Source organism: Natator depressus, chromosome 1 (assembly GCF_965152275.1).
Source record: "Natator depressus isolate rNatDep1 chromosome 1, rNatDep2.hap1, whole genome shotgun sequence".
Taxonomy (NCBI): Eukaryota; Metazoa; Chordata; order Testudines; family Cheloniidae; genus Natator; species Natator depressus.
This window is the reverse complement of record NC_134234.1, coordinates 287542366-287565630: the sequence shown is the minus strand read 5'-3', so window position 1 is coordinate 287565630 and position 23265 is coordinate 287542366. Positions and strand designations below refer to the sequence as shown.

Here is a 23265-nt window from a genome sequence, read left to right as displayed (position 1 = left end):
ACTGTTAGTGCCTAAATATGGATTAAATTGCCAGAGTTTTGTCTCATCTGTTAGTTTTCTACACACACAATTTTTAAATTGGCTTTATAAAACATGAAAAAGTATGTGGTACTTTAAATCAACTTTGTTTAAATATACTCATTTTAAAAGAAAATTGAGTGAATTTATCGCTCGTGAAAAGGGTTGAATTGACATCCTTGGGCATGAACAGACTGGCACTGATAACGCAAACTATCCCTCGCAGTTCTGCTAACAGACCTCAGCCCTACTCTGGGAAGGATCAGCTCTGCGGATGAGGGGGTAGTTCAGATTTCATGTCCATTCCATTCTTTCCTTTTCTACTGAGACTGACTACAAAGTTGCCAGAGCCCATTGCAAATTCCTTCAGTGGTGCAAGTGGAATCAATTTCTTACCGGTATGGGGGTGGGGGGAGGAGCAGCTAATGGGGGGTACGTGACCCTCTCAAGTGACTCCTTCCCATCCTGTCCCCAGTCCGGGGCCCCCAAGCTCTTCTCGTCCCCTCCCCATGACCCACTCCCCTTACCTGGGGAGCAGGGAGGGGGGGCAGGGGGTGGGGTGGCTTAGGGTGTCTCTGTCCTCCTCTTGCTGTGCTGAGGGTGACCAGATGTCCCGATTTTATAGGGACAGTCCCAATTTGGGGGGCTTTTTCTTATATAGACACCTATTACCCTCCACCCCCATCCCAATTTTTTACACTTGCTATCTGGTCACCCTGGCTGTGCCGGAGACTTCGGAACCGCAACGGGGAAAGGAGCAAAACACTGGCAGCTCCTCCGGCGTGGCTCTACTGCCCCCAGCCCTGCTCCCCCAGCCCTGTCCTCCGGTGGGGCTGCTGTACAGACCCCAGAGAGATGCAGCTCTTCTGGGAACCGCAGCAGGGAAAGGAGCAGAACGTGGGGCCACCAGGTGGCCCCAGATCGGCAGCTCCTCCAGTGCTGCTGTACTGCCCCCAGCCCTGTCCTCTGGCAGGGCTGCTGTACAGACAGAGGAGACCCTGCGTGGAAGGGCCGGCAGCGCTACAGCTGCGCCGGAGGAGCTGCCGATGTGGGGCTGCCTTCCCCACATTCTGCTCCTCCTGTGCCTTTCTGGTACGCCGTATCGGCTATAAATATCTTGCTGGTACAGCATACCAGACCGTATCGCCCTACTTGCACTGCTGAGTCCCTCCAATGAGATATCCAGTACAGACCTGAAAAAACAACCCAATGGAAACAGTTAATGGCCTGTGGCATGGTTTCAAGGGGATACAGCTTGACATGTAACTTCACGAGCCACTTATGTTAAGCAAAAAGAAAGGACAGCAGTTTCAGACTTGTTCTGTTTGAAGTGATAACAAGGCTGGGGCATCCCTTCAAGACAGGTTTGAGAGACAAAGCCAGACAGGTTTGAGAATACAAGCTGTTCTCAATACCCCCCACTCTACTTCTCTCTAACCAACATTCCCAGCTCATACAGATACAAGTGGGGTTTTAATCCTTGAGCAACATATGCACGAAACTGACTAGAAATGATCCCTTATTTACCTGTCTCTGGATAAAAGGGGAACAAAGGTTGGAACTAATTTTTTGAATAAAGGGTGTTCAAATCATTAATTTACAGGAACTGGTTCTCTATATAGTATATTTGATTACTGTCACGGAACCAGAAAAATTATAATTAGCCACTTATTATCATGCCTTCAAAGGAGAGGAATGGTAGTTTAGCGTGGTTAAGGAACACAATCTTTGAAAATCAGGCAACTCAGGCCCTGATCCAGAAAAGTATTTAAATATGTGCTTAAATTTAAGCACATGCTTATTTGCTTTTTCTGGACTAGAGCCTTGGTTAAGACCCTATATATGGATACAGGTGTCTGACTTTAAGCAGCCTTTGAAAACGTTAGCTATAATCACCTGATGCCTCAGTTTTCTCATCTATCATCTTCATGTCATGAGGTTGAATGGGTGTGTACAAATAAACTGAAAACCTAACCTGGAAGGTGCTAAAGAGGAGCAAAAAGTATTCAAAAAGCCTGTACAATGGAGTAGTGGTTGTGAGGGAGGGGAAGATGGCAGAAATAAGCAACCCAAACCAAAGAAAAGATTTTCACACTAAAAATATATTCGAGGACGTAAAATCCATTTTTACAGAGAACCCAGCAGAGAGGGGGGTCTGTTGCACAAACTGTGGGGAACTGCTATGGCATCTCGCAACTCTACTTTTCTCCTTTTGGTGCAGCGAAGACTATTACTTTTCTGTTTTGTCTTTGTTTTATCCTGCCCCAAAGACACTGGCTCAGTTCCTGCGGCATGTGTGCACTTGGGGAAAGCAGAGTCATTCATCACTGTCAGGAGATGTGCTGTACACAGCAGGTCAGGTCTCATCCCCCACTGTTCCTGCAGCTAGAGCTGCAAATCTTGAAAAGATGCAGAACATGCACATTGCAAACAACCATTTATCATTACAGAGCTGTGCTCCAGACAACCAGGCAATGAGCTGCCTCATCTACGCATGTGAAAGAACCATTCTCCAGTCCCTCTCCCGTTACAGGAGCTTTGCAAGTGGCTAATTTGCCTTGCCGTTTTCTCCCTCTTGCTCTGTTTGCTAGTAGCTCTAGATTACAGTTCCTGCTGCAAAAATGACATCCTACCCCCCGTTCTCTAGAAAGGCCTAAAGCTGCCAAGGTTGCCATAATCATTAAATTATAAAAATGTAAGTTGCTGGGAGGAAATTAATACCAGGCACGACCAGGAAAAGGCTGCTTTCTTGTGAAGTAATTATGAAATTAAAATTTGATCTCTCCCTGGCAGTTCTACAAAGGATATGAGACTGAGGTCTAAGCACAGCAATACAGTCAGAATTTCAACAGAGGAAGCACGGAGGGTTCCACTAGACAAAAAAGCCCATAAAATACTAATAAAAATATGAACTTTTTATTGTAAATTACATGAATTTGGCTAAAAGGTGTAATCAAGCGCGCGAAGATGCAGGATTTGCAGACTTCCAATTACGCTTTACAACTTGGAGTCAAGCTGTTAGGAAATGCAGCTTATCTGAATAAGACTAATAATGTTAAGTTAATTAGACCCACAGGCATTGACCAGCAGATAAATTCAGGCCTAAAAGAGGGACACTGCCACTTTAAATACTGCCTTGGGATCCGAGGGAAAGCTAATGAGGAGTGTCAGTTGGGGCTGTTTTATTAGGTGGTTCTCTAGACGATAAAGCCTGAGGTTTCTGTAACAAGGCTTCTGTGCTTGATTCAATAAATCAATTTATATTAAACGGGGGTGCAGCGCTGGTGTCGGATTCATAAAGCACTCTGTGGCATTTCTCAATCTGCTTATCCACTTCTCTGGCAGGCTACCTGAATGTGCTGTCGGAGGACACTGAACAGAGCAATAAAAAATAGTACAGCATCCACCTTGACAATATTTGTTCAAATCAACTTGCGTGTTCCCAAGCAAAACATGCACAATTAGCTCTTTGTGTGGGATTCTGGGTCCCTGTTAAGTGATTAATGAGCCCTTATTTTTGAGAGCTGGAGTCTGAGCTGCAGACGCCAATGCAGGCTGCACAATAAAAGCAAAGGTCATCCATCTTAAACAAAATTAAAAAAACAACTTTGCTTTAAACTCATTTTATCAGCTGATCCGAGGCTTAAAGATCTTCCCTGTTAGAAAGAGAAGAGAGAGCACTAAATAGGTTGGCAGCATTCCAGGAGGGGGACAATATTGACCCTAGAGTAAAATGTTTTTGTTTAGCACTAGGTCCTAGGATACCAGCCTTTTTGGTTTGAAGTAAGTCGCATGCAGAGATCCCTCCCCAAAACGTGATGACCATTGGCAGCTAATCGTATACAACAACCACAAAACCTCACAGACAGAGCAGATCTGGGAACAGCTCTACCATTAGGTACACAGAAGGCTCAGATTCTGCTTATGACTTCTATTTGCTTTATTCCTAGTTTTTAATTCCTTACATGTAGTTGGGACTACAGCTGGTTGGAAACTTTTCAATAAAATGCAATTTCATCAAAGCCAAAATATTTTGCGGAGACATACCGGTTTTGACTACATTTTCACCAGGAAGGATTTTTTGTCCAAGGTTCTGGTCACTTCTGACACAAAAAATCTTTCTGACTCAAAAAGCTCAGGTTTCAGTCTCAAACCAGCCATTTCAACACAATTCTGTTTTCGTGAAAACGTTCCAAAGGTTCAGGTTTTGTTCCCATACAGATTGAAAATAAATTCTGAAACCTCACAAGCTGCCATGAAATGGAACGTTGGCAGCTGCTAGACTTTATGGCCACAGGTGAAGAAACATCACTGGTGTATCTATTGTCTCATGGACAGCCCAGCAGGACATGTGGAAAGATACCAAACATGCCATCTTCATGACAAGGTTTAACTTTACCAGCCATAGGCCTGGGAACCCAGTACCACAGATCCAGCTGTGAGAAACTGTTCTTTCAATTTAGTAATACGGACGTCTGCCAGAAAATTGCAGCTTGAGATAGCTCAGAGGCATGTTCAGCAGGAGACAGAGCTCTTAAGATACATTGCCAGCTATAGTACATACCCTGTGATGGCTGCTCAACACAACGCCGAGGGGGGTGACTTGCATTAAGCTCCCACCTAAAGGCTATATTGGAATTTTTGGCACAAAATCTGAACACACGAGCTAGAGAAAGGAGACAAGGTTGGGGTGGGGAAGGGGTAAGGATTGGGGGAGAAGAGAAAGGGTTGGTCTCAAAGCAATTACAGGCAGCCTTAGACTAGTGTGAGGCAGTGCACATTGCTGGATCGGTGGCTGTCCTTATGCTATGAGGAAATTTGGCAGCTCTGCTACCACTGTGAGCTGCTGAAAGAAAGCCAACGTGGAAACTTCACAGGGAAAAAAGAAAAAAGAAGTCCAACTGCATTATGACAGTCCCAGAGACAATAACCTTTTGTAATCCAAACAAGCTGGCCAAGCCAATCTATTGTTGAGCCTCTGAAAAGCTCCAGAGCACAGTAGAAGGAAAAAAAAAATCTTATAGCTTCTAATAGAAAACACAGAAAAAACGCCCTGAATTTTAAAATCAAGCACAGTTCCTTTTCCAAGGGAAACCCTGGGGGCTATGTTTTACACCACTGGACTTTGTTAGTTTTCTTTGTATTCAATAATTAAGTGAGAGAGTGAGTGTTTCTCTTTCAAAAACCACCCACACATCTACTCACTTGTGCGGGAGGTTCATTGATCAAAGATCTTGCAAATTAATTAATCCCCCCCCGGCCCCTCTTTCTCTTCAAATTTGGCATGAAGAGGTCTAGTTTGGCAGTGGCTTAGTACACCAGGCTATAGTGAGTCTTCTGGAGAAGGTAAGGAAATATATACTGGTTTAAACTCTATAATAGCTACCCTAACTCAAGGAGGGAAAGGGAGACGTAAGCAACCTGAGGAGAGAAATCATCATCATGAAATAACAATCACTGAGCCTGTAGGTATGTTAGAAATCTAACATCTTAACCATATTTTTAGCCGTTAAAAGGATTCCAAATGTTTAACTCAGGGGCCTTTTTTATGAGCTAAACAGAAGACTCCTGCCTAGAAGATTATTACACAAGAACACACAGGTAGTGGGAAGCACAACTTCCTTGACCAAGCACATTTAAAACTGAAATGGCACCCTTATCTGATCAGCTAAGCTTCACAAGGACACAGCAGTCCCTTGACCATTGGATTGTTTTCAGCTCTGAAGTAGAGAAAGAGAGACTGCTGATACGCCAGCACTGGACTTAGTCTGAGAAAATGGCTACAAGATACTCAACTGCTGACCAACGACATCAGTACAAAAGTGGTCCCCCTTCTTTGCTCACATTTATAAATTCCGGGACTAGAGGGAAGATGATGTGGCAACATCTTCCACTTGCATTTCTGTGGCTCTTTCCGCGCCCTTGTTCTTCAGCTGTCAGTCAGAGGTGAATTTTTAGTCATGGTTTAAGACATGTTAACTAACAGGATTGTAAACTGTAGTGTAAACACTATGCAAATGTTTGTTCCAGGATACCTAGCCTAGCAACAGCTACCTGTATTCTACTTTTGCTGAAATTTATAACCACATTAAATCATGACTAAAAATTCAAGTGTGGACTTCCCCTTAGACAAAGAGAACATCAAAAAAATGAGTACATGAGACTGACAGAGTTTACACGCCAGCGTTAATGGGAACATAGGACTGGATTAGATGGACCACAGATCTGATCCAATGTGGCAATTCCTGTCTCCAACAGGGGCCAATGCCAGATGCTTCAGAGGAAGATACAGGAAACCTCTTAATCCTTAGTAGTTAATCTTATGTCATGGGACAGGGGAACAGAAGCTCCTGATATATCTTTTCTATACTATTCATTATTTGATATTTTTATCATGTCCCCTCTTATTCATCTCCTTTTTTAAGCTATTTAAAATACCATCCCCCCAGTCTCCTCATATGAATGTTGTTCCGTGCCTTTGATCATTAAGGAAGGGCAACAAGAAACACCTCCAATTCTGCAAAAGTTCTTTTTTAGCTGGGATGACCAGTGCTTCACATAGCACTGAAATAAGACACATAATTGATTTATATGCTGGCATTATAATATTATCTGTATTATTCACCATTCCATTCCTTATTCATCCTGACATCGTTTGCCATTTTGACCATAGCTGCAGAGCTCCACTGAGAAGTTCACAATGATGCCCAGGTTTTGCCTGAGTTGATACAGTTAATTTAGAACCCCATAAGGTGTTTGGATTTTTCCCTCCTGTGTGGATTACTTTTCATTTATCGACACTGAATTTCATTTGCCATTGTGTTGCCCATTCACCCAGCTTGTTTAGGTCTCTGAACTTCCTCCCATTATTCTCTGCTCCTGACTAACCTAAATGACTGTGTTATCTGCAAATCTCGCTACCTCATTGCTCATTTCCCTTACCACAGAATTGATAAATATATTAAACAATGCAATAACTGTTACAGAATCTTGAGTCACCCTGCTGTTAACCCTTTGCCAAAAAGAAATTTGACCATTTATTCCTCTTCTTTGTTTCCCTTCTCCTAGCCAGTTTTTAATACTTTGCCCCTCACCCAATGACTACTTACCTTTTTTAGTAGCTTCTTGTGAGGGACCTTGTCCAAGTCCTTTTGAAAGTAATGGGGTATCTACCCTACAAGCACTTCAGTGGCACATTATTAAAGAGATCTTCAAGCATGTTAAAGAAAATGAATTTATGTTAAACCAGAGACTACAATATTTATATAAAAGAATGATTTCAAACACATGAAAGAGCCTCATGATATGTCCTTTGCGGGTCTTGCCTCACTATCATTTCTCACACCAAGAATGAGCCAAGGTCATAACTCAAAACAATAATCTCTGATTTATTTAAGATTTGTTTTCTAAAAAGATCCCCTCTCCACACACACACACGCACACTTCTGTTTTGATGTAGACAGATTTATGCTAATCAAGAATGCAAGCATGATATTTTTTCCCCTTTCAGTGCTCAGAAACGGCATGTTCTTACCAGCCAGTCATGTTAAAGTCCCTGTAGAGCATCCTCTTCCCAACTTCCTTACGCTGCACCCTCCTTGGAAACTCTAAATGTGTGAACTCGTTTCCCAGCAAGTGGGGCTGCATGAAAGCCTATGGGCAAAAAACCAGAAACCATGCTCATATCTTACAACAAAATTCATCTATGAGATAGTCTCCCCCCATACACTTTTAAGTATTTTTTAATTTTTTTAAAAGAGGTGATGTCTAACCTAGCAAACAGTATTCATACACATGAATAAAAATCTGACAGACTATTTGGTGGTTAGTATAGAAAGCTAAATCAGATACCTACATAATCAGCAGTGAGATCTCCCCCAAGTCTTCTATTTTCTCCCACTTAATAAATACTAGTACTTAGTACTTGGATAGCACATTTCATCCATTTATCTCAAGGCAGTTTGACAAGGTGGATAAGCATTATCATTAAGGCTAAGAGTCTGTCAAGGGTATTTTTAGTAAAAGACACAGACGGGTCATGGGCAATGAATAAAAATTCATAGATGCCCACGACCTGTCCCTGACTTTTACTAAAAATACCCTGGGGAGGGCTGAGGGGGGACAAACAAAGTATAGCCGGGGCTTGCAGCTGCTCCCACCGCTGCTCCTGTGGCAGAGGCTGACGGCTGCTGCTCCAGCCCCAGGGGGGCTGACCCAACCCCAGCTGCTGTTCTGGCGGCCCCCGGGGCTGGCTGCTGGCCAGCTGTTCTGACAGCCACTGCTTCAGCAGCCCTGGGGCTGACAGCTGCTCCAGCCCTGCCCCAGAAGTAGTCACGGAGATCCCGGAAAGTCATGGAATCCGTGACCTCCGTGACAGAATCATAGCCTTAATTATCATCCCATTTTACAGCTGCAGAATCTGAGAGAGAGATCAAGGCCCAAAGGCTCACAACAAGTCATTGGCAGAGCTGGGAAAGCAGCCCAGGCTCCTGCATTCAAGTTCAGCACCAGCAACAACCTAGTGTTACCAACATACAATGGTAGTCTTCAGTCAGCCAGCCAGCTCCCATTTTTGTAACATTTTTATTAATTGCTTTCCTTCTTCTAAGGGGGGGGGGGGAAGGAGTAGTACTGACCCATTTCTCCTGCTAAACCTGTACCAGTTCCTGACAAATTGTCTATAACAAAAACTCTGGGTTATACAATATTTTCTGTTATCATGAGTATATTTGGTCCTCCCAGAAGTGAATAATTATTCATGCTGGACAGATCCAAGCATAGTATGGGTAAACACATTTACTAGAGCTCGTAAGAAAATGGCATCCTCGCCCTGAAAGAAAATGTCAAGTTTTCAGCCACAAACTGAAATATTCCAGTCCTGCCTCACGGGAGTTGTAGTTTGGGTGCCTCATATTCCCATTCTCCTCTGTGTGCCCGGCTCCCTGGTCAAACGACATCTTTCCACATAATGCACCATGGTCTCAGTTCTTGGTGATGGGAGGCAGTGTATCATGGGAGATTAAATTCATCCAGTGACCCTGACCAATACAAAAAGAACTGGAGCATGAGGCACCAGAAGTACAATTCTCATGCGGCACTGTGGCGACATTTCAGAATCAAAATATTTCTGTTTTCTGCCAAAATATTTTGGGTTTTGGCTTTCACATGTTAAAACGGATTTTTTTGGTGTGGAAAGCGGACACTTTTCACAGAAAATTTAATTTAGTTAAAAAATAAATTTTCTGTCAAAAACAGCTTTAGTGAAATTTTTTTTGATCAGCTCTAATATCTACACAGAGCTGTGTAGATATTAGGGCTGCCAACGTGCCTCAGTTGTGCCCTGCTGCACTCCAGCTATAGAGATCCTGGGTCTCTCTATCAAAGACTGCTTGCTAATGTTACTAAAAGGTCTGGTGATTCTGTGATGGGGACCAACGTCGGACTAAACCATTCGTTTTCATTTGGGGCCTAGAAAGAAGTTACACCGAAATCCTCAGATGTGAAAAGTTAATCCATCTGAGCTCATGCACAACATTAACAGTTATGTTTCCCTTCTACATTTTACCATAAGCAGCAGCAAAAAGATAAATGAAAGAAAATATTTAAGGCTTATTTACATATGCATACAGGTGGGGTTTTTGCATTTACTGACAGTGAGCTCCTGCCTGAGACAAACTGAGCCAAATTAGTCAGGGATCACTGGGCCTAAGGTGGACAGACAAAAGCTGCATTTCCCTTAGCCTTCTGGAAATGCCCCTTTCCCCCCTGTTCAGCTGGTTAAGGGAATAAAATCTGCCTTATCTTCAGCAGCAGCTGCAGTCAGGGAAGATCAAATGAGTTGGCATTAGTTTCTAGCTATGACATGAATGTAGTACTCATGAAAAGTGAGCAGTTGGGAGTATCTGAAACCTTTACTTATCTACCCAATAGCTCTCATACAAATAGGTCAAAATAAAATATTTCCTCCATTTAAGGCGTGAACTTGCTGAATTCAGTGGGAGCTGGATCAGGCTCAACACATCACCACTCTATCCTAAAGAAACCAATTGCTTCCATTCTTTTATCCAGATATCTTTTGAGAAAAAACCTCGAGCTTCACTGAAATGGAGTCAAGGCAGATGTTGTTCTGCCTGGCTGACTAGATTGCAGTCTACTTTCAAGGCCCAACTTTCAATGGAGACCTTCTGCTCTTTGCTAGAATAAGAGTTTCATCAAATCCCTTCTCAACACAGGACAATATTACTTTATCTGCAAACTGTAGTCTTCAACAAAGTTCCCCTAAAATATTGTCTTAATGGGTCATGTAGATGGATCACTGTTCCCCGCTAAAAGAAATTATTGTAAGGTATTACTGATTTTTAAAAATGTCTAGTGAGATCAAACCTATAACATATCTTGGAAAGAGGTTTTCTGTACTTTTACTTTAGTATTTTAAATATCCAATATGTAAATTTATGTACAATCACTGCATTTAACTTTTTTTCTTTTATATTGAAAACTATACACGTCTAAAAGTATATTGCAGTATAAAATCTATTTGGTAATTTTTGACAGCCAAGAGATGGGATAGAAATCTGGTTGCTAATTTTAATAGATAATTTTATATTTTACTGATGTCCTAAATAAATTCCAGAAACTCAGTGTTTTATTACAGTTTTTTCTGGGCTTTTCCACTATTCACTCTTTTTTCATCTGCCATGTTGAAAAAATGAAGTCAATAATCAGTTTAGAACATTGTTGATTTCAGTTTTTGTAAAAAAATACATGGATTATCTTGAGCACATAATTACAGATCCAGTCCACTTAAAGCTTAGTGTTCTCTGCCTTTAAAACAGGCAGCACTGTTTAAAACACAAAAACAAAAACACCCTAACACCAATGGAGTTTCCCCCCTTAGATTATCAAATGCCTGTTTTACTGTATAGACAACTCCAAAAGAAACTAAATCCATAAGGCTTTTAGCAACGTTTTTTCTTGGAAAATAAGAATTTCCCTTATTGCAAAGGGAAAGTGATTGTGAGAGACTGTGTTTCATAAAGATTTGCTCAGACGGAAAGTCTAAGGTCACACGTGAAATAAGATTAATAAAGCTGGCAGAGCTACCAGTGGACTGCTAATGTTCAAATAAGATTTCTCTTCCGCAGCCTACCCTCAACGTTTGATTTACAATCTAAGAATCTTAACTTGATTCTAGTATTTTTGACGTCAGTAAAACAGAGAAGAAGAGGAGGAATTTGGAAGCTGCTGGTGTCTGAATGTGAGCTGAATTCTTATGTGAAGAAACATTTCTTTTGCAGTTATTCTTGATGTTTCCCTGGTAATTCTATCAAGTGATAAGAATGTGCCACTATAAAACACAGGATTGACTCCTTTCAGACTGACTTATTGAGAACTGTTCCCTATTTACTACAAGGCGTGGCTCTTTGCCTTCCCCCGGTGACAGATTGTGCTTTGCAACAGAAAAAGAAAATAAATACAAAACAAAAATCTTCAACATCTGCAGATCTTTAAAAGGAGATCCACAAGCTGACACAAAGAAATCTCTTTAATCGATCAACAAAAGCAAAATGTGAATCAATTCTATCAACGTTTAGATAGTGGTTAGACACCACATTTGTCAATGATTTTGCATATACTCAATCTAGGTTTAAATGCTAAGGGAAAAATATAGTTCACAGAAAAAATGTTACTTAGCTTTAAAGCAAAAACAACCAACCTTGGTGAATATCAAATACTTTACTTTCTGTATCCTTACCAGGCTAGTTAAGAAGGCTTCACTCTACTATTCTGGTTTTAGGGTACAGAAAATATTTTCCACCATTTTGGTCTTTCAACAGTTATTACTGTCTACTTTGGCACAAATCTACAGTATTCTGTATTATATGCTTTTGGGAGTCAGCCATTTTATGGTTGTCTATATTAAAAATTCAGCATTAGTTATGTTCTTTTAACAGTTAGCCATGTAGAAAGGAACCCACTCATGGAAATATGAGTCACTTTTCTTTCAACAGGCTGGTTTCCCCATTTCCTTTTTATTAAAATTGATCTGGAAAGCAAATGTGAAAACTAAGTTAACTCACATTTATGTACCAATATCCCAACAAATTAGGCTGTAGAGAGCATTTGTGTGCCTTACAATTCTCTTTGCGAAGTCCTTTAATATTGATTACTTCACTCAGGCTATCCTACAATGTATCATTCTGTGGCATCCAATATCAGAAGTTTCATTGCAACTCATGGTACTATTAGGGTTGCCATTTTCACCCATACATACAGCCAAGCCTCAAGGTATAGTACTATTCCTTTAATACAAGGACAATTATCATTGTGCCTTTTCCTCAAGCACTACATTTGAGTTCATGACCCCACACTTAAACTAGAAAAGGTTAAGTGCGATGCATCCAGGAGAGGTTCCAAGCACACTGGTCAGTTACTCTAGGGCTGGATCCATATTCAAAGCCAAATAACAGGAAATCTAAACAGGGGAAAACATTAGAAAAAGAAAACAAAGTCTCCAGGATCAGAAATATAGGGCCAGATCCTTGGTGGAGAGTTGTAGTTTCCCTTTATATAGAAAAGTTTCCAACCGGTGGAGAACTGACACTGGCTGTCTCCAGCACCAGACGAGCACAAAAAGTGACCTATAGCCACCTTTGCCCCTCCTTCTGTCCAGTGCACCAAGGAGAGCTCTGGTGCATCTGCAGATTTGGATCTAAGGTGAATGTGTAAAGAAACACAAGAGTAAGAAATTTTTGACAAAATGCATATTTTGGAAGTACACTGTACTACCATTAACCAACACTCATTGTTAGGAAGTTGAAAGGAGCCCCCCCACCAAACCATACAAAATATTTCCATGTACCAGGTAATATTTTGTAAACTAATTTTTCAGACAGCGAAGTATCTATTTAAAAGAATTACATGAGGGGAAGGATGGTCTTGTAGCTAAGGCACTAGACATACTTGGGAGATCTGGTTTCAATTCCCAGCTCAGGCACAGAATTCTTGTGTATTGTAGAGCAAGTTATGTAATGTCTCAGAGCCTCAGTTCCCCATCTGTAAAATGGAATAGCAATAATTCCTTCTGCCCGCTCCTGGTCTTTCTAGACTGCAAACTTTCTGAGCAGGAACCCTGCCTCGAACTGCATACGGACAATATTTACGCTGACTGTAATGCAAATGATAATGTTGTACCTATCTGCAAAAGTCAATGTTAACAGAAGTTTCCAAAGGGAATACATATAAAATATATGTTGCAAAAATGCACTAAATGGAAAAATCTAGAATGATTCATATTAAAAGTCTCTTCAGAAGATAAAAGGGAAATTGACTGGGGCAATCTCCACAGATATATTTTTTGCCAGCCCAAATGCTGAAGTCTTAGAAAACTTCAGAAGGCAACAAATCAGTGCACAGTCAGTATCTGGTTGGATTTTGTCATCTTTTTCATAGCATGTTAGCAAGGGAAGCACCATGATTTTCTTCCAGAGTGCCTCAGGGATCATAGTGAAAAGGTTGTCACAAATGCCGAGTCCCACAACTTCAAAGCAAAAGGACAACACTTCGTAGGCTGCAGAAGCCTGTCTGAAGAAGGGCCTACTACATGAATGGAACCTATTTGGGAGCAAGAAGACAACAAGTGGTGTGAATCTGGAGAGAGAAGGGAATGCATGTAACATTTGTACATCTTTTGCTAAATTATCTGTATCTTAAGGTGTCATATCTTTAAGAGGAGATGCCTGCTAGGAGGGGATCTGTAATGCCAAGAAGTTTCTAGATCATTGACAGAGCAGATTACTTCTGCTGCAAACATCCATATGGAATCAGTGAGAGGAATCCAGGGGCTGCATTCAGTTAAACGCAGGTTGCATTTGAATGTACACTTTTCTCCTAAAGAAGTAAGACTCTAGGTGAGGCTAGTCCTTACTAGATGGTTGGGGTGAGAGTGACTCAATGAATGGAAGCCCAAGCGCTCCTTGGAGCTGCTAAGCTATAGGTCCATGCTCATGGATATTGTAGGACAGGCCATACCAAAAACTACGCTATAATTTGGGCTGGTCAGAAAATCTTTTCTCTAATAGTTTTTCTGCATTGTTAAACTAGCTCTAGTTGCAACAGTGAGTTGTGCCATTTTCTTCTCTATTTCTGGAGGACACAAGACTGGAGCGGGTTTATAGTTCATTTGAGCTAAAACACATATTATGAGAAGGAAGATTACATTGTCACTAACAACTGCAGAGTGAAATATTTATGTTAAAATGACCAGAATGTGCATTTCTTCCTGTTGTCTGGTATGCATGGGAGAGGGAACTGGGAAACTACATTTAAACTGGAAGCTAGAGACTTGCATCCAAACAAATCCAAAGTAAATACCCGTAAGACAAGGAAGTGCAGTGAATATTGGTTTCCCGAGATGTAATGATGAAAAGAGACAGGTGATGGCCCTGGAAAGATAAGGAGAATGACCAGGAATCTCAGATGGTTTAGGTACATTATAAACCAAGCATTTGAACTTTTGGAATTGGATGCTTATTCAAGCTAAAGAAGAAAACTTGGGGTTCTTTTGAGGTTTGCCCTAATTGACACTCATTTTCCAAGTGCCTCAAAGTATTATTAGATGGCTACTTTTTTTTTTTTTTTTTAATTACACTGAAGTAAAAGTGTTACCTTTTGAATGTTTGAAATTGTCTCTAATTTTGTTTCACGCTCTTGCTGTCTTGCCTGTATTTACTTTGAACATGATACCCGTGGCCCAGGCACATTTGCTACATATACAAATGAAATAAACAAAAAAAGGTAAAGAAAATTCAAGGGGAAACAGCAGAAGTGTTTTTCAAATCAGCTGCTGTTTTCAAATATAAGCCAGAAAGGACATCAAAAGAGCAAAATCCCTTGTAGGCAATGCTTTACCTCTTATTTCCTAGAGAAGTGCCAGGCTCCCAAGATACTACAGATTCCCTTTATTTTACAGGAAAACAAATTATTTTAAATATAGCTAAGTATAAATATTTATTAGGGCTGCTTTGTATTTGGTTCTCTGAATATGAATACATCCCAAAGTAGTTATTTCCTCTGAAATTTTCAGACTCAAGCAATGAACTGGAATAGGAATTAAATCTGCACAGAAAAACAAAAAGGCATTTCTTCCAAAAAAAAGTTTTTTAAATCCCAACAACCTTGCATCTCTACCCCTCCAAATACTGTGACAGTTGGACCAGGCTGAACATAAAAGGTATTTTAGGAACAACAGAAGACCATCAGGCCTTGACTTGCCCAGTTAATAATGAGACTGCATTAACTTTAACTTGAACTTTTGAGAGGCAAACCAAAAGACTGGTTTGTAGCAGGTAAGAAATCTATTTGCAGTGCCACTTTTTATGATCTCATATGTGATTGTGACAAGGTGCTGGCTAGGAAACCCTGAGCCAGCCCTCTGTCACACCAGCTCCAATCAGGAAAGGGAAATTGAAGGTGGCAGAGTAACCCCAGGCCTAAGTGGCAAACGGTGAACAGCTGTCGGCCTTGTTAGCCAGCGGCTACATAAGCCGGCAGGAAAGAAGCCAGGGGGACAGGAAAGAGAGGAGCCAGGGAGTTAGAGGCTGCTCCCCCTGCTGGTTGCAGAAGGCAGCAGTCCCTGAGGCTGTAAGCCTAATGCTGTCTGTAGCTACAAGGTGGTGGGAATTTCTACTGTAAATAAAGAGCACAGGTGACTGCACCAAAGCAGAGGTCTATGGCTGGTTTGTGGGTGCAGCAGGGGTAGAAGCTAGAGGGGCCAACCTGCGCCCTGTTACATGTGCGGGCTTGTCCGGGACCCTGAGCCAACGGACGTGGTTGGTGGCCCGGAGATTGAGGAGACCCTGCAATGGCTCGTAAAACAGCAGGAGCAGATGCAGAAGGCCCTGCAAATCTTCCAACAGTCCCACAAGGCCGAGAGACAGGCCTTGCTAACCTGTCAGAAAGAACAGCAGAAAAACCTACCAGACTTTATAAGAGAGCAGGCCAGCATGCAGCAGCAACTCCTGCCACGAATGGTGAGTCCCGCAGTAGGGAATAGCACCCAGCCGCTGGGCTTGGGACCCTGTAAAATGGGCCTGGCAGATGACCTGGATGTATTTCTTGGTACATTTGAGAGGGTAGCCATGGGTGCTGGATGGGATAGGGCAACCTGGGCCCTATGGCTGGCTCCCTACCTGGTGGGAGAAGCTCAAGTGGCCTACATAGCCTTGAGTGAGGAACAAGCTGAGAACTATGAGACGGTGAGGGCGGCCACTCTAGACTGGGTCTGTTGGAGAATAAATACTGCCAAAAGTTCTGGTCGGCCCGATGGGTGGGTGCTGTGCTGCCCCGGGCATTTGCCCAGAGACGGATGGACTAGGCCACCTGCTGGCTGAGGCCCGAGACACAAACGGTGGGGGAGATAATGGATGCCCTCATCTTAGAACAATTGCTACAGGGCCGACCCGAGAATATCCGAGTCTGGGTCAGGTGACATCAGCCAAGTACAGTCGATAAAGCAGTCAAGCTGATCAAGGAGAACACGGAAGCAGATGTTCCCTGAAGGGAGAGCTGATCCTATAAAGGACAGAGAGTTGAGGAAGAAACTGAGGGAACCCCTTTCTGGAAAAGGCCCTGAGGGGAAGAAGGAACCCTGAGAAGCTCCCAGTAGAGCTGGCGTGATTGTTTGCTGGCAGTGCAGGTGGCCAGGACATAAAAAGGGGGACTGCCCAGATATGGAATGTGGGTGGGCCAAATTTTGTGGCTGGACTAGTCCTAGAGGGTGGACAAGGGGGCAGAGGCTGTCCACCATCCTAATGAGGGGGAGAGGAAACCCCATAGGGGCCTGGTGGATACAGCTTCAGCCCCCTCACTCATCCAGAGGGGGCTGATAAAACTTCACTGGATAATTCCAGGTACACAGTTGGCCCTGGAGTGTATCCACAGGGCAGGAGATACTGCCTGATGGCCCAGGTGGCCCTAGAAGTGCAGGGAAGCTTTAAATGGAAGCGGGTCGGGGTAGTAGAGGGGTTACCATAGCACACTGTGTTAGGTATGGACTGGGGTCCTCCCCCAGAGGGGAAAGGAAAGCTTCCCCGAAGAAGGGGCAGGGACCCCTAGACTGAGAAGCCCCAGAGGGGAAGAGAAGCACGGCCCTCGGGGTAGCAACCATGAGAACCCTAGACAAGAGAGCCCGAATAGGGTAGATCGAGGGGAAGGAGGTGCGGGGGAGAGGGCCAGCCCAAGCCCCATTAGAGGGAGAAAAGGGGCAACTGGAGCTCCCCACAACGCAGCTCCCAGGAGAAGAAATGGGGACCCTGCTTGGTGGCTTGGGAGGGCCCGGGATGTCCAACAGGAGGTTGGGATTTGCCTTGACCCCCTACCAGAAGAAAAGGGGATAAAGGTGAAGGGATGCCTGCTGGGGTGCGATTGGTGTGAGGACCCATGGGTGGCAGCACAGCTATGGGGACATCCACCCATCCAACCAGTGTATTTTAGTGGGTGGGGGATGAAGGAACCTCCAGGAGATGACACCCGTGATTGCCTGAAAGAGGGGGAGAGGCTTCCCCGGATGAACCCCGCTGGATGGGGGTGGAGAGGCCGAGGAAGGACTAACCTGGTGGCTCATAAGGGGGAAGGTGTGTGACAAGTTGCTGGCTAGGACACCCTGAACCAGCCCTCTGTCACGCCAGCTCCAATCAGGGAAGGGGAATTGGAGCTGGCGGAGTAAGTCCAGGCCTAAGTGGCAAATGGGGAACAGCTGCTGGCCTCATTAGCCAGGGGCTACATAAAGGCTGTCAGGAAGTAAGCCAGGGGCAGAGGAAAGGGAGGAGCCAGGGAGTTAGAGGCTGCTCTCCCCTGCTGGCTGCACAAGCTAGCAGTCCCTGAGGCTGTAAGCCAGATGCTGTCTGTAGCTACAAGGTGGTGGGAACTTCTACTGTAAATAAAGAGCACGGGTGATTGCACCAAAGCAGAGTTCTATGTCTGGTTTGTGGGCACAGCAGGGGCAGAAGCTAGAGGGGCCCACCAGTGCCCTGTTACAGTCATACAGCAATCAATGGGCTCAACTGTTAGTTTTAATGGTGTAAAAATTAAATGGCAGTTTGAGTCAGAAAGAAGTAAAAATATATTTGGTTATTTGTGACATGGCTTACAGGCTAATAGTGCTTTGCACATAAACCATCCTGTGTCTCATCAGCTAATCATTGGCTGTAGGGGGTCCGGCTGCCCTGAGCCAACTAGTAAAGCATCCATCCCTCCCAATCCACAGTTATTCACACCGAATAAGACCACCCACACTGAATGAAACCACCTCTATGGTGGATCCAGCCTGGGTAAGAGATCTCTGTCAGCCATGCTAATAAAACACGGGAAAACAATATGCACCACCGTCTGTCTCACACACAAATGTCAAGCTGCTACATTAAATACCATTGCACAGTAAATACTGGGAGGGAGTGAAGTACCCTACTCAGTGTGCTCAGAGATGTGCTATAGTAAAATGTTACCTAACAATCTTGCACATGACAGAGCAACATTCAGTAGCAGCAGCAGCTAGTACAATCCTCAGGTCTCTTACCAGATATTGTAGTCGCTGACGCTCAGTCTCAGGAGTGAATTCTGAAGACATTGGAATAACTTCTTTGTTCCTGATTATTATGGCCCTGCAATTGTCATCAAATATTGTCAGTAGAGACTACAGAAAATACTGGGACATGTGTACTAACATTCTAACTAACATTTGCTGGGTCTTATTCTGCTCTGACCAGAGCAAGACAAAAAAACAGTCTTCCCCCCTGGCCAACTCTCGCCCCATTTTATTTTTGGCAGAACAGCAAAACAGTAGATTTGCTTATGTCAAATTCACCTCATTCTTAGAGCTCAGAAAAATCAGGCACCCAAACAAGTAGGACAGGAGTTATTTCAACCCAAGTCGACAGGGTACATTCTTATTCGTTACAGCTAGACGCCCAGAGGAGATACTGCAGAATTACCGATTGCAGAACCACCCTTTGCAGGCTTTAATCCCAGTAGGGGCTGACGCGTTCCAACCTGCTGGCTTCAGATGACTCATGAAAGCCACTTTCCAGTTATTCATTGGTCGTATGTCATATCAGAACATTTCCATTCTCGCAGCAAATGGAAATGGCAAAGCAAATCCTGTTTAACACAAATCTAACTAGCTACCTGCCAGAGGAAGACAGGTAACGGGATGGCTATAGATCATCTGGCAGATTTCACACACATTTCTGCAAATAGCACAGAGAAAAGAAAATTCTACCAAACAATGAATATATTTCTGTCATCTCTATAAAATATCTGTATAAAATAAAATGCCACATTTGTCCCTTGTGTAACTGTTTCAGCCAATGGGACATACACCATGGAAGAATTTGGTCCATAATGTTTCTACTGTATTTATTGTTCATGTATCCATTCTGATAATAGAATTTTATTCTCATACTTTTTTTATTATTTATGCAGCCCCTTAAGTGGTGCACTCATGGTGCTTTATACAGTGGTTAGAGAAGACATACATGTTCCCAAAAGATTTTATAATCTTTAAATCTGCCCATCTAGATTAGAGTATTTTAAAATTGGAACACTTGGTGCTGTATTGATTTTCCTCCTTTTTTGCCATTACACTATGCATACACAAGTTACTGTTATTTGAATTCAAGTCTTTACAGTTCTAACATCATATTGATCCCTCCTTCTGTGATCCTTTATGCCCTTTTTACTTGTGCTATTCAAATCTTAATTCCTTTGATAATTTGATCCGTTTGTTGACTGCTACCCTACATTGGGTATCCTAATGGCACTGAAAAGCCATCAAAAGTATATTGTATACACAAACACTTTGATGAACCTTAAATGGAGATTCAAAAAACAGACCCTCCTTGGAAAACACCCCTAAAAGTGCTGCTTTTCACAATTAGGTCTATGGCATAACTACAATACATCACATCCCCATGAGTCATTTCATGCTATATTGGGTGAATGTAACCTCCAAATCACTAGCTAATATGCAAATATAGCAATGATGTATTGAAACGATGGAAGGGGCAAATGGGCTGGGTGGGATTGTAGGGGTTATGTGGAAATGAACAGGGACGCATGGAGAGGTTGAATCTGTGTTGCAGAGAATGCAGAAATGCGGGGCTTCAGTTGCAAGGGGTCTGTAGGGGGAGGAAAATTGGGGGGGGGGAATAGTTTTGACAGAGACTATGAGCTTATTGCTCTTGGTTTTTCTGAATTCCACATGCAAATGATGCTACAGGTTTATTAGTGGAAGTTAGAGGGGAACACATAGAAACCCACCCTACAGCATCACATTTACTTCATGGAAGCTAAGAATACCATTGCTACTAATATCAGAAATTCCATTTATTTTCTGTGTGGGGAGGGATTCCCCTAGTGGTAATAATTCAATCATTTTAAAATGGGGAGAACACTGGGGAGAAATTTTGGCAGAATCTTTTTCTAAATATAGTTTAATTTAGTGATGGGTCTGCCTGTCATCTCCCCCCCATTCCAGTCCGGTAAAAATGACTTGGTGGAAGTCACAATTAGGCTTCGCAGTATGCCCAGAAGTTCAACACCTTCATTTGCAAAACTGAAATAAGAACAGCACTGACTGTTTTGTGTGCGTGCAGCTTTGCTTTATTTTTTGCTAATGGTTAATTTAATGTGGCTTTGAAACAGAGACAACTGCTCAAATACATTAGCCAGTTTTCATAACCCTTTCATCTGTAATTTGACTCATGAGTATCGGTTTGACACAGTTTGAAGGGTCTAGGGTTTCAGTATGTTGATAAATAGTCTGTATTGAGCCATGCTAGAATGATCAAAAGACATTAACAGAATTTATCTTAAAAGAATGAATCAGAAAGATTCTATGGAACCTAAATTTGGTCTAAAGGAGCTATTGTTAAAGTCAATGGAAGCACCACACACATCAATACTATTGTTAGACTATTAACTTATGAGTTCTACTGTTTTTAAAAAAAACTGCCATTTAAGAGGAGATCTATAGCAAAACACATTTTAGGGCTCAGGTCCTGGAAGACACGGGAATATTTCCTATTTAAGTTTGATGGCTGTCTCATGCATGTATCTGAGGGCAGAATTGAGCCCTAAGGGACTAATATTGCGCGCACAGAATGAAATTTTAAGGTAGGAAAGCCAGCGTTTCATGCGCCTAGCTTGTTTTGACTAGATTTTACAGCCATATGGTGTGAAACAGTCCAGCCCAGCATGAGAACCTTGGAACAATCAAAGCAAAAATGCTTTTAGGATGGTACAGAGCCTAAGTCCTGAATTCCCTTGAATTTTATTCATGTTAAATACAAAAATCTAGAATTTATCTTAACATGTGAGAGAGAGAGATGCAAACTGCACATAAGAATAAAATGGCTTGGACTGAGGGACTAGATAGCTCAAGAGATTAAAAATGGGACAGTCAGGCTTTCACTTCTAGGTCATCGGCTTGAATTCAGCTCAGATCAATAGTAGTGCTCAATATCCCATTACCACTCTCTCAAGCTATCCAGTACTCAGTCCAAGCCATTTAACAGCTACATGTCACTGAAGGTTGTTACTTTCAGTCCACATCACAGATGCTGGCACCACAACTGGCAAGCTTGTTGGCCATCTCACCAAGGAAGCTAAGGATTAAAGATCTGGTCCAGTACTCATTGAAGAAGAAGGGAATCTTTCCAATAAATCCAAAGGATACTGGATCAGTCCTAATTGGGCATGGAGACTGAAGTACCCCGCCATGACCCCTGAAGTACTGCTGCTGCCTAAACAGAGTCTGTTCTGTGGACAAGGCCCTCAGTCTCCAGTACGATCAACATCAGTACTGTGGTCACTTTAAAAATGACTTTATTTAAGGGAGCAATTTTGTTGACTGATGTGGGAACTAAGAACATTAAAATAACTATTTTGAAAAGTATGAAATACACATTTCTACAGTGCTGGGGGAACTCAGCTTTTAACTTCATATTTCACATACCAGCAATGCCATGTTATAGCATTATTGCTTTCATCACACATGAAGGATGTGTGTGTGAATGTGTGTAATAAAGCACAATGACTTCTGGAAGTGCTAGCTCCCAGAGTATTGTGGGATTGTGGCTATGTGATTTTATACTAGAATTGGAACTGTCTGAATACTTATGTTTTGGAGGCTGTCCTAGAAGCAAGTCTCTTTAAGGGAATAGCTAGATAGAAAACTACTGGATTTGGAGAAGCTATTGTTCCCACAGCCCATCTGGTTCTGCCATATTTAATGCTGACATTTTAATTTTAACTACACTAGTGAAACATTATAGTACAGCCAGAGGGCGAGGTTGCTATATGAGGCTCGGTGATTCATGTTTGTATGGAATGATTATGTCAACACTAACAGAATATTCCTTGATGACAAGGTTACTTCAGATCCATAGCAATCATTAATTTATATCAGCTATGAAGAAATTTAAAAAAGCACTTACTGCAGGAAATGAAATAAGAAGTGTCAAATACCTTAGGCCCCAAATTGTATTTACTTTTAAAGTTCACTTCTCTTCCAGCTTATTGGCTTTGTGCTGTTCCCCGCCCAGAAAAACACCACTTCATCGCAGAGCAATTAAATAAATGGAACAAAAACTGTTCATATATTTTAAGGGAAGTGGGATCATTAGATCACTATTAGACTCCTTTATTATACAAACCATAAAATTTCACCCAGTTACACCTGTATTGAGTCCAATAACTTGTATTCTTAGCATAGACCCTACATAAATAATACTGTGAAATTCTACCATGTGCTTTTCACAGCATGGCTACATGGGTTTTACAAATACAGACAGTTTTAATAGCTAGAGCTGGTAGAAATAGACAGAAAAATATGTATTTAAGAAATAAAAACCAGTTCAAATATTCAAAACTGGATGAACCAAAACCTGTTATTGCTACCTCTTTTCTGACCAGGCTAATCCATGGAACGTATTGCCTGATCTAATAAACCCCCCAGCCCCGAAAAGCCATACAACTGATGTGCCTGAGTGTCCATGCTTAAGGTCGTACAGAGGGAAATCCCAGCAATATTGCATTTACCTAATGGTTGGATGGGCCAAAGCCTAGTGCACAAGTATATGAAGGGAAACATCCACAGGTTGGAAGCGTAAGAGGAGTACATGTGATTCTTCAGAAAATGTTTCCATTTTTATTTCAGTTTGACTCAACTGTGCATTTCATTATGGCCAA

The 23265-nt window shown here is 42.3% G+C and overlaps 1 protein-coding gene across 1 annotated transcript in view; it reads right to left on the bottom strand.

Annotated features, from left to right (window-relative positions):
* PPM1H (protein phosphatase, Mg2+/Mn2+ dependent 1H) overlaps positions 1-23265 on the bottom strand; it is a 207071-nt gene that overhangs the window by 36360 nt on the left and 147446 nt on the right. Inside the window, exons 5-6 of the mRNA XM_074942136.1 lie at positions 18593-18677; positions 7553-7671 (exon numbers count right to left, since the gene is read on the bottom strand). Of these exons, the coding sequence (XP_074798237.1) occupies positions 7553-7671; positions 18593-18677 (204 nt within the window). The remainder of the gene's footprint in view (positions 1-7552; positions 7672-18592; positions 18678-23265) is intronic.